The sequence below is a fragment of the Lycorma delicatula genome, chromosome 3, assembly GCF_047948215.1.
Source record: "Lycorma delicatula isolate Av1 chromosome 3, ASM4794821v1, whole genome shotgun sequence".
Lineage (NCBI taxonomy): Eukaryota > Metazoa > Arthropoda > Insecta > Hemiptera > Fulgoridae > Lycorma > Lycorma delicatula.
Window position 1 is genome coordinate 74,041,881 of NC_134457.1, and position 12,405 is coordinate 74,054,285.

The window sequence follows — 12,405 nt, forward strand, 5'->3', positions numbered from 1 at the left end:
ATTAAATTAAGCGATTAATAAAATAAAAACAGTAAAATTTTTATTCAAAATAGTAGACTGGTAATGAATACTAATAATAATAATAACAATGTAACACGAAGAGTCATGGAAGGTGCCGCTAAACCTTGATAAAATTACACAAAATCTACTTATTATTTCATTATATACACAAGAAATGCAGTTAAGATGGCAGTTGTGATTTGGAAAAATAACTGTATGCTCTTTATTTTTGCCTAAACATATCATATGGCACTAATAATAAATACATACACAAATATATCTTACATACATATGGTTACCGAAAATCAAATGTAAATGTTATAGATTTAAATTTATAATAAATAATAATCATTACATTAAATACAATCAAACTATAAAAGATGAACATAAATATTTTAGAAATAAACAAACAGAGCGACCAGCAGTGATGTTTGAAAAAAAGAGGTGATTAACATGACTAAATTCAGTATATGTATAAATATAATTGATTATAAATATAGTAATTAAATAATGAGCACAAATTACAGTCCAATTATTTATCATATAATATTCATATATATGGTGCTCAAGTAAAACAAAATAATATTTTTACTAACATTTTTCCAGCTCCAGTCACATAATTAAAACAACTTTATAAAACGAAATAAATAATTTAAAAAAAAACCAAGAACAGGAAGTCAAATGTGCACAGCCATAAACATGATCCAAATATAGCTGTACAATTCTTGGCAGTTATGAAGATTTAGATCAGTTCTTAAATATTTTTTAAAGAAACAAATTTTAATTAATTTAATAATATGTTTATACCGTAAATAAGATTTACAATAATAAATATGATTACATTTAATTACAATTTAAATGGGAAAATTACAACAAACACACTTATTCATAACTTTTCACAATACATAATATTATAATATATTATTATTAATCAATTTATTTATTTATATCAATTAATAAAATAGTATATGAACTTACAAATTTTGCACTGATACAGAAACACTATTATTTGTTGCATTCCAAATGCACTTTTGTACAACTTTTTTTGTAATTTTCTAATGATAAAAGTAATTAATGCTATCATAATAATTATGTACAATCATCTAGATTTTCATACATGTATATATTAATTTATATATAATTACACGATAATAATTATTATATATTTTTTATACATTAACACAGCTTTATAATTAATTTAATTAATAAATGAAGTTACATAATGATCCCATACAGTTTAATAATATACTTATTAAAAAGAATTTATGTATTTATCGACTATAAATAGTTTGTATTCACGTAATAAAAATATGATTATTTATTGTTAAATTGTCTATTTAATAATCTAATTTTCTACATAATTTTCTGATCAATTTTGTCATTATTTCGTATGAAAAACTGATTTACAAAAGTACATTTGATGAAATTAAATTTGATTAAAAAGAAAAATAAATAGCAATTTTAAACATCACTCTTCTTTTAATATATACCACTCTTTAAATTAGTTTGTTTCTGAATCAGCGCAAAAATGTTTAAATCTTTATTTTAAAAATTTATGGTCAGGATTTATAACCTACTATAAATACAATAAAATTAACAAACAATTAAAATGTCTTGAAAATTTGGTAGAAAATAAACCTGCAGCATTTTATCACACAAGCACAAATCGGTATGCTTGGAATGATAATCCAATTTATATGTAAGTTTGCATGTTAAAGAGTCTTCTTTCTTGTTACATGGCTGCACTTACTGTATCAAATGGAAAACAGACATTTTTTTTTGAGGAACTCAATAACTATAAAATAAATAAATGTAACCGATTCATTTCAGTTACAAAACTCTTTTTAATCTTAATGTCTTGCTATTTTTTTATAATCGCAAATACAATGATGAGAAGTGTTTGCGATGTCAGTAATTTTACTTATTTGTTTTTAAACTTAATACAGGCCACAGCCACGCAGATTATTAGCGATAATGACATCTGTAACTGCATCGAACACAAACTGTATATTGTTTGTGTCAGTAGCACATGTCATGTGACAGTAGATTTCTTTGGTAGTTGATTTGTTCTTAGCTTCAAACTGGGCTTGGATGTATGCAGCAGCTTCACCATATTCTTGGGCTCCTGAAATTAAATATTTTTAATTTAATACATAATTTTAAAGATGTTTATATTAATAAACAGAACATATAATATGAAAACTTTTAATACTAGTTTTCTCACTGAAATATGCCACAGAAATGAAATATATATACTTAACCAATATCCTATTTTCTGAAAATCTGTAGTCAGAAGAAAAATAAAAATATTTTAGGGGGTCCTTTATCAAATATAGAATAAGGGAACATCATAAAGGTACTACCTGTACTTTATGACTTTTATTACCTGTTACTTTACTAGTCCCAAGTGTTGGGCCCAATTTGAAATGATTGTTCCAGTACTATTGTCAAGATCTGCACAAATTAATCGATACTCACTAACATTTACAGAAAATATAATAATGCAGAACAAAATCAAATATACACCTAGAGACAGAAAATATATAAAATAATAGCATTTATTAATCAGTATTCACTGATTACCAGTAACACTGGTTACAAAACTACAAAGAAAATTTACCACAACCTAATAAACCACACACTAACAAAATCAACAAACAAAGTATATATATTATCAACAGTGATGACAGCACTACATACTATATTGGCCAAACAGAATGAACATTCACACATACACACAAGGAAAACATTCAAATACTACATATAAAATCAGAATCGATGTCTATAGATCACCTCTTCAAACTAGGCACACATTCAAAGATATTAATCGCAACAAAACAATTTAACTCATAATACAAACTCACAACCCCAACACAACTGAACAATACAAAATGTTCACTTCCTTTCCTCATTCAACTTGATTAATTTCATTTATAATATACTGAGAAAAAGGGTGTAAGTAAAATAACATGACTACATGTTAGTACTCAGCTTATTTTTTACTCTTTCAATACTTCTTTGAAATGTGTTGAAATCTGTCAAAGAAAAATGTTACTAAATGCCATACAAAAGAATTTTTTTTAACACTGCATTAGAATTCTTACGTGGGATGACAAAAAATAAAGATCATTCTTTACAATAGATTCTTTATTCCAACAATGAGTCGTAGTCTAAAAACAAGCACCATTTCAAAGGGTATGCAAAGTTCAGAACAACAATATAAATTACCTGAGAATTATACACAAAGGGTGATATGATAAGAAATAAAAATAAAACAAGAAAAAAAATTTTAAGACACACATAATGAGAAAACTATAAAGTTTGGCTACTATTACAGAAACATCTAATGGATAGATTTAAGTTCATCAGCAATATTGCAATTTAAGGGAGTAAATGAGACAAGACCCAAGCAAATTGCACGAAAGAGATTGAAGGAATGAAGATATCACAAGCAGAGTGGTACCGCATGAAAGAGGAAAAAGAGTTTGCTTAAAATGACAGACTATTAAGGAAAACCCTATTAATTAAATCTAGACAATTTTATCTTTCTTTTGTTTTATTACTTGAAATCTCAGATAATAACATTATCTTTGGCCTAATGCTACTAACAAATTTGTAAAAATTTTTCAATTTTGTCTTTAGCCATTATGACTGTGCATCAGTGATACAGTACATCATGTCTGTCAGCTGTGCAACATTTTATGTTTTTTATTAGTTATTTTGTTATATTTACTGGTCACAACATAAGAAATAAGTGAAAATGAGTAATAGTTAAGACTTTGTTAAAAGTCGTTGCATTATATTATACTTGTCTTAAAGAGGATATTGATATGTTAGTGGTATTTGATTTCATTTGCTTTATTAGGTTATAGATCCTCATAATTCTGCAAAGAATTATGTGCTTACATAGCACATAATTCTTTGCAGAATCAATTAGTGACACTAATTGATTCTTTGCAAATTAAGCACGAAGAACAATTTTTGGGCTTTGAAGGGAAAATAAGAGAAGAAAAATTAAAAACAATGAAGAATTCACCTAATAGCCAGAGTGCTCATAAAATTCACGAAAAGTAATGAATCAGAACAAGAGCTAGTTATGAAATAGGTTATCTATTAACAAAACATTTAAAATCATTCACCAATGGTTTTTTAATCAAGGAATGTATGATAAAAACTCCTGAATTCGTCTATCCAGAAAAAGTACAATCATTTCGAGATATATCATTATCAAGAAATACAATGACAGAATTACTGAAATGATGAAGAATATGGCGACAGAATTACTAAAATGCCAGATAACGTTAGTTCACCACTCAGGAAATATTTATCAAGGTCCAGTTCTTTTCAATTGCGATTGATGAAAGCATGGATGTGGGAGATGTTTCTGTTTTTTCGTGATTGCGACGATAATATGAGGATCACCAAAGAATTGTTAGAAATTATCCCCTCTTCATGGAACTGCAACTGGTGAAGGTATTTTTGATACTATATGGAGCACTTTAAGAAAATTTTATCTTCCTCTTGATAGGCTTGTTTCTGTAACAACTGACAGTGCTAAATTGATGTCAAGTGAAACTAAGGGATTTGTGTCAAGACTGACAAGAGAATTACAAGATGAATATCCACATAAACCAAAAATCAGAACCTTTCATTGCCTTATTCACAAGTTCTCTGTTTAAAAATACTAAAAATGGATGAAGTGCTTAAAACACTAACAGACAGTCAACTTTATTAGATTGAGAGCACTTCACCATCACCAGCTTACTTTGTTCCTCAGAGAGATTTAGAATCTGAATTCGAAGATCTTCCTTATTACAGAGAAGTTTGTTGGTTATCCTGCCACAAAATCCTGAAGAGCTTTTAGAGGAAGTAATTTTTTTTGAAATGAAAGATGAAAAAAACGGAAATATATCAAATATAAAAGATCCTTTGTGGGTAAAAGATTTTTGACAGATATTACAGGTCATCTGAATAATCTTAATATTACATCCAAAGCAAGAATCACTTAATAACGAATATGTAAGATGCAATAAAAAGTTCTGTACAAAAACTGACTTTGTTTAAAAACAATTTTTAAACAAAAGTTTGAAAAGCACAAAATCAAAATTGCTCATTTTCACAATATCATGGTAAAATTGAAGAAATCAAAAATGAATTCGATAGACATAATGATTTCAAAGTTAGAAAACATCTTTTCTCTTTTTATTAGGCCTTTTTCCTTTGAAGTTGAAAATACTCCCACTTTGACACAACTGGAATTAATTGATTTACAGTATAATTTGGTTTTAAAAGACAAATATCAAGAAGCAGGAAGTAGGATTCCCAAAATATATTCTTATTTAGGTGAAAAATACTTGGAAATTAAAAGGTTTACTGCACAAATTTTATGCTATTTGGGAGTATGTACTTGTGTGAGCAAACTATTTTCGTTCATGAAATTAAATAAAACAGCCTACAGATCAAGATTAAGTGATAAACATCTATCTGCCATAATGAATATTGTCTGTTCTAAGTCTTTGACTCCAGATACTGGAGAACTAGTAGAAGGAAAGCGCTGGCAAGTTTCTGGAAAAAAGAATTAATTTTACTTTTATAAATACATTAAAATAAATAAATGTTTAAATAAAAGCAATTACATAACAATATTATAAATTATTACCTTAAATTCACTTAATTACATAATGTGTTTTAATTATCCTATCCATATTCCTGAATCCTCACTTCAAAATATAATTTTAAGAAAATTTGTAATTATAATGTAGCTCATGTGAATCTTACCAGTTGCATTAAATGGCCCGTGTTTGACACACCTGATATAGAACAAGTATGTTCCACTAACAAGAGGTAAAAGTAACATAAATTAAGGAAAAAAGTACTAGATTCAAAATATACAGAGTGGTGTTAAACAATATCTTTTTGGGTGACCATTCTACTCCATATCACAATGGGGTTTTTTTCAACTTTACAATTCCATACATTTTGAAAACTAGTCATAATTAAAATTTGTTCAGAAAAAGAAAATTAACCAAATCATACCGATTAATAAACCATGATGTTCATAAAAATTGAAATATATTTATAAATATACAAACTATGCGAACAGTCAGTGCTCCATGTTTTGAAGAGAATTACAAGTCAAAGTATTAAATAGCTTCATTTTAATTTTATTTTTAATAAATAAAATTGAAGATTTTTAAATAAAAATACCATTTTTTAGTTAAAAATTCTAACTTAGACACAACAGCTTTTAATTATCTACTGACAAAGGATGACTGACCTATTACTTTAAATTTATTGTGCTGATGCTAATGTTTTTAAAAAGGAGTAACCTCCTGAAGATTGTAGGTCTAAAACATTTAAGAAAGAATACATAATTCCTGACTAGTTCGATTTTAGTTTTGTAACAAGTTGTAATTAAAGCAAAAAGATCATCTGAACACCTTAAATGTATTTTACAAGACTTTAGAATCAAATATCAGTAACTTTCTTCAACTATTTTAAAATGTAAAGGAAAAAATGCAATAATGAGCTTGTAAACCCAATTAGTACGTTATAAAAACAGACAAAAATTCTTAATTTCAGTCATTTTGGTATTTACAGTTTAGATTGGTTATCATGCAAACAGTGAAAGTGTTAAAAATATGTAAAAAGAATAGGAATTATAGCTATGTGGTTAGAATTATAACTATTTTGATAGGTTAAAAAAGGTTGCAAAATTTATTAACTAATAACAGTAGACCTATTTCCATATTTCATTTTATTTATAACTTTTGAAGAGAGAAGCCAATAATCATGTTATATACCTAAAATTAAAATAAAGCAATGTTATGTAATCAGGAATTAAAATAATATATCCAAACACAGCAATTATTTTTTTCATACACAGAAAAAAAAAGTCAGAACTGAACCAATTATCAGACAAGACATACATCTCCAAATAAACTGAAATTATAAAAATATATGTTTTAAATCAATCCTTCTAATACATAACCTATTTATAATGACCAGATTTAACTAAGTGCAATATTTCAAGAATTTTTTCTCAGCATTTTTCATTTATTATAATTCTACTTTCATATTATCCCATTTTCTCCAGTTTTGAACTTTAGTAAGAAGGATTTGAGAAGTTTGTTACCAACAATTTTTTTGTAACAATTCATATCATTAAGTATTATTAAAAAAAAATGTTATATATAACAAAACCAAATAATGTATAATTAAGAGAGGTTTTATTATTTACATCATAATATATTATTATATAATAAGAATGAGTAATGTTAAAATAATTCTTACAATACACCTTTCTTCTTAGGTCTGTTGATAATCTTGTCACACTTGGTTGATCATCCTGATAAATGCTCAGGGCAATAAGGATGTGATTAAAAAGAGTATTAAATCTGAACTTAATTTAGTATATCAGTGCTCATCATATGTTTCATAACACATGTGCTCATATGTTTCATGCAAAATCACTAGGTAAGATAAAGTTAGTCTTTCTTTTGGATATGGAATAGCTAGGTTATTGTTTATGTTCATTTTTTTTACTATATCATAATATCCTGACTTAAAAAGAACATCACTAGCAATAATTTCAACTGGAATAGCAAACAATAATGTCACTAAATATCATAACGGTGATTGAAGTCAGAAATGTACACTTGGATTTAGTTTATTACAAAACAATTAATCATTTTGTATAATCTTCATTATGACTGTATGGAGTATCATAAATCATTGCAGATGAACTATTTACTATTTAACAATAGCTTTTTTTAAAAGAGTAGTATTTTTTAGATTTAAAGGCATACTCCCCAAATTTATAATTAAGAAAATTATAATTTACATAAACTGAATTATCAACTTCCTTTTATCTAAAATGAAAGCTCTTGTTAAATACAGGACTATCATATAGAAAATAAATATACTCAATATAAATTATATATGAAAGTTTTCAGGTTAAAATATCAAAGGTGTAATTTTGAATCTATACAAGAAAAAGGAAGCTGTGATTAAAATAAGAGAGCAATAGCCAGCAACAGAAAAGAATAAAATTAGGAATATATTATCCACATTGCTTTTCAAGTAATGTGAAACACTGATGAGATTTGGCAATATGGCATCACTGTTCTCATTGATTTGGCTTGTTTAAAGGCAATGTGATTACTATTACCTGTGAAAATTATTTAGCTACAATGGAGTCATGGATTGCAGTAAAAAATGTTTTTGTTTCAAAATCCTTTTATAAAAATATAAACAGTTTTGTAATCTCAGATCATGAACTTATAAGAGTAAGGAATTCATCATAATCATCCTTTGCGTCAGACCATGTTATCAGAATTTTAGTTCAAAATTTGAAGTTACTGATTATACATTAAAATATGAAGGTGAGAATGTACTACACTAATCCCTGAACTAAACGATGAAACAACAATGACAGAAGCTAGTGAACCAAGTTTGTGCAATAAAATTCAAGTTACTAATATAAATACATGGAAAAGACTAGGAAAACTAAGCTAATTCTTTTGCTAAACTTTTTAGAATGATTAATAAAACAAATAACCAATAAAAAAATTTTATCAATGAACTGTGATGTGAAACTAAACTTATTTTCATTTATTAGATTTCATTAATAAAAAAAAATTAATTACTGAACTACCAAAACCTCCACAGCAAACTGTAAAAATCACTACATAGTTCTAAAGTTACAATATGATCTGCAATCACTTCCTTTTAAATTATTGGACCTTATTTTTGAAGTGATAAAAGAAATGGCTGTAATTGTCACCAGATTGCATTAGGTTTCTTATTCACATAACAGGCCTTTTTAGTTCAATTTTCTTGTTGCTCATTAAATAAGAAAAGATAACTTTAACTGCATGGAGCTATAAGACAGCACCAACACATGAACTTCCACTGGAATTTTGAAGAATGTCTTTGCTAACCAATATGAGATCACACGAAAAATCAGATTGCCTTACCTTCCAACAAGTAATTTATTTCTCTGAGAGTTTGTAAAGCTTACTGATTCAATACACCAGCACCCTGCATAATTTAGTTATAAAAAAATACTGGATCCAGATAAAAAATAATTAAAATTCCTGTGAATACATTATGGATGAAGTATATGACAAAGTTACCAACTGTCTACAGTGAAAGTGTCACCTGAAGGCTATTATTGTTAAGAGATAGGATGGTCAAGGTCATTTGAAAGAAAACTTTTTAAACAGAGCAACAATCCAAGAAAAAAATTAAAATGTTAAAAATTGACTGATGATGTTTTTTTGACCTGAATCTCAAAACAATAGTCAAAAGGAATATTTAATGATGTGAAAGAAATTTAATTTGAAAAGAAAGAGAATAAAAGAAAGATGAATAAGTGAAGGAAGAAAACGGTCTGTGTTATAAGTTGAGAGGAAAACAATGTATATAAGTATATAAGAAGAATTTTTTATTATTTGGCAGTAAAATTACACAGGATGATATTAAATGTAGTTCAAGGATGAGAAGGGTTTTAGTACAGGCAATTTGTCATCAAAATAGGCTGTATTTGAAAATCCTTACCTACCGATTGATCTTTTGTCCGTGCGTCAGGGGTGATGAGGGAAGCTTAACTCCAGATTTTTAACAAACCCCCTCGCATATATTTTTGAAAAACTCGAAATACTCAAAAAGTTTTTGAAATGCGTTTTTCTCTGAATCTATGCATTTTAGAGAAAAGTTTTACAGACAAAAAATATAGAGGACATTCTCCTCTACAATTAATGTCTTTGAAGTCATGCCGTATAATTTTAAATTGAAATACTAGGTGGCGCTGAAGTTGTAAAAAACGTTGTAAACGACTAGACCGGTTTCGAACACGTGCCCAATTCACAACATTTTCACACTTTCACAAGCTACAGCTCTAAAACGGTAAGTCGTACAAGAAAATTGTTTAAATAAAAGTTGTCTGTTTTTTGAGATTAACAACTTTTCCAAATGCAATACAGACAAAAAACAATTTTTTCCTGTGAAAAAACACGTTTTTTACAACTTCCGCGTCACCTAGTATTTCAATTTCAAATTATACGGCATAACTTCAAAGATATTAATTGTAGAGGAGAATGTCCTCTATATTTTTTGTTTGAAAAACTTTTCTCTAAAATGCATAGATTCAGAGAAAAAAGCATTTCAAAAACTTTTTGAGTTTTTCATAAATCTGTGGGAGGGGGATGTTAAAAATCTGGAGTTAAGCTTCCCTCATCACCCCTAACATATGGAAAAAACATCAACGGTAGGTAAGGATTTTCAAATAAAAATACAAATTGACTGTACTATTTGTACAGAAAAAAGATTGACTAGTATCAAACATATTTAGAAATAAGAAAGAAAATTGTTTAAATATTTGAAAACAGTATATCACAGTACGGCAGTAGCAGTAAACCATGAACAGAAAAGCTAAAAGCTAGAAAGCATAGCATACATTATAGCACTGCCTGAAGAGTTAATGTAGTTTTTCTTAAGGAAGCATTAACCCTTTCTCAAACGATGTTTTATTATCTGAAAAGAAAGCTATTTGTTCAAGCATTTATTAAAAGCAGATCAATGCAAAAATATTATTTATAATGAGTTTCTCTGATGCCAAGTAAAGGTATCCCAACCCCTCAGTGGGCCTGTATGCCCACTGCTTAGAGAGAGTGTAAGGTACACCTTCAAAGAGGACTATTTTCTCATTCTGTGATTTCTTTAATGGTAGATTGTCACTTTTTCATAATTTAATTATCTTTCTAATGCTCACTATTTAATGAGCGTAGAAAACTAATACTGAAATACAAACTAGTATAGGTGTATTCAGAGGTAGTAGCAACTCTTTGATTAACTTCTTTGGCATTTGACTATTAAAATGGGAATAGCTGCACCGAGACCAGTCCTGGAACTCTGTTCCTTTTAATGGCTATACAAAATCCCTAGCCTGGAATTGAAAAGTTTATCAGGTAAAACCAGTCCTCCTACATCTTTCTGAGATAATGAAATATAAGGAAAAGAATTGAGGCTTTTGAAACAGTGTTATAGAAGAATGTTAGATGACATGAACTGAAATAAAGTTTGGACAAAAACAAGTACAGGATAAATGAAAGAAGAAAAAAAGATTAACTGAAACAATCTCTTATTATAAAGATGAGCTTGTTTTATAAGTCATAAGGTACCAGTTAATTTACTTGCTAAAATCATCAAGTAAATTACTGAAGATGAAGATGTAATAAACATATAAAAATTATCAAATTAATTGAGAAAAGAGCAAACGAAGTCGTCAAAGTTACTAAAGATATAAAATTAACTTTAAAAATAATTTAAATTCAATGATAATTACAAACAGTATTTATGTTAAACGTAATTGGGAATACAAAAATATACGAGTATGTTACATTTAACAGAACAGCTAAAACATAACAAGCGTAGAACAGCAATTATAGAAAATAATTTTATAATATTTGAGATAATTAATAAGAGTAATAATAAAAATAAATAATAGATTACACAATTTTTAGAAATATTATATTTATAAATTTAAATTTCAATATAAAATGATGAAACATTAAGTAACTTGTAACTCAAAAATTTATTTAAGCCATATTGGCTACAGTTTACATAAATTTTATTTTTATATAGTTTAATACAAAAATAATGATCTATTTCTCAGATACAGTTTTTCTTCTAAATAACAAACTAGTGAAACATTCATTACAATAATTTACACATAAATTAAAATAAAAGATTCAAGACTGAAAGGTGCCTCTCACTTGTTGAATTTCTTTATTTTAATATTACCTCAGGGACATTGCACAATATCTTAATGAGGTTGAAATTGCGGATAAAATGATAGGTGAAAAATATCTTGTCAGAAATTAATCCTAAAGTCAGGAGACTAATCACTATATCAAAAGGTCAGCCTCGGTTAAGTAACAAGTGGCTGGATGCTAATAAGCATAAGATAGTCCTGGACAAAATGGTACACTGCCACAATCAGAAATAAACCAGATAGTAAGCTTATCATCCTTTTCCTCAGACAGGTATCACGAGAATTTAGTCAGCCATTGTCCTTACTTCATCTGTGGCAGTATGCCATAGATCTTCAAATAACCAGTGGATTTGTCCAGCAACTCTGATTCTTATCTTGTGACTCCAAACGTAGCTAAAACAATGGTGGAGTTTTATATCATGTAAAGCTATGCTTCCTAATTTTCTGAAATCTAAAATCTTAAAGTATAATAAAATTCTACTAACAGGGATTATTCTGAAGTAGTGTTTTTAGTACTAACATAAAATCAATATTTAATAAGTCTGTGAGGAGATACAACGATATTTTTTTGAAAAGTTAACAAAGTAAAACAAGCAGAATATAAAATCTAAAATATCATAAAATAATCT

The 12,405-nt window shown here is 27.6% G+C and overlaps 1 protein-coding gene across 1 annotated transcript in view; it reads right to left on the reverse strand.

The window, feature by feature from the left end:
• Positions 1 to 573: 573 nt before the first annotated feature.
• The window catches only part of Galphao (G protein alpha o subunit), a 332,111-nt gene continuing 320,279 nt past the window's right edge, over positions 574 to 12,405 (reverse strand). The window contains exon 8 of the mRNA XM_075359997.1: positions 574 to 2,125. Coding sequence (XP_075216112.1) covers positions 1,938 to 2,125 — 188 coding nt within the window. The 3' untranslated portion in view covers positions 574 to 1,937. The remainder of the gene's footprint in view (positions 2,126 to 12,405) is intronic.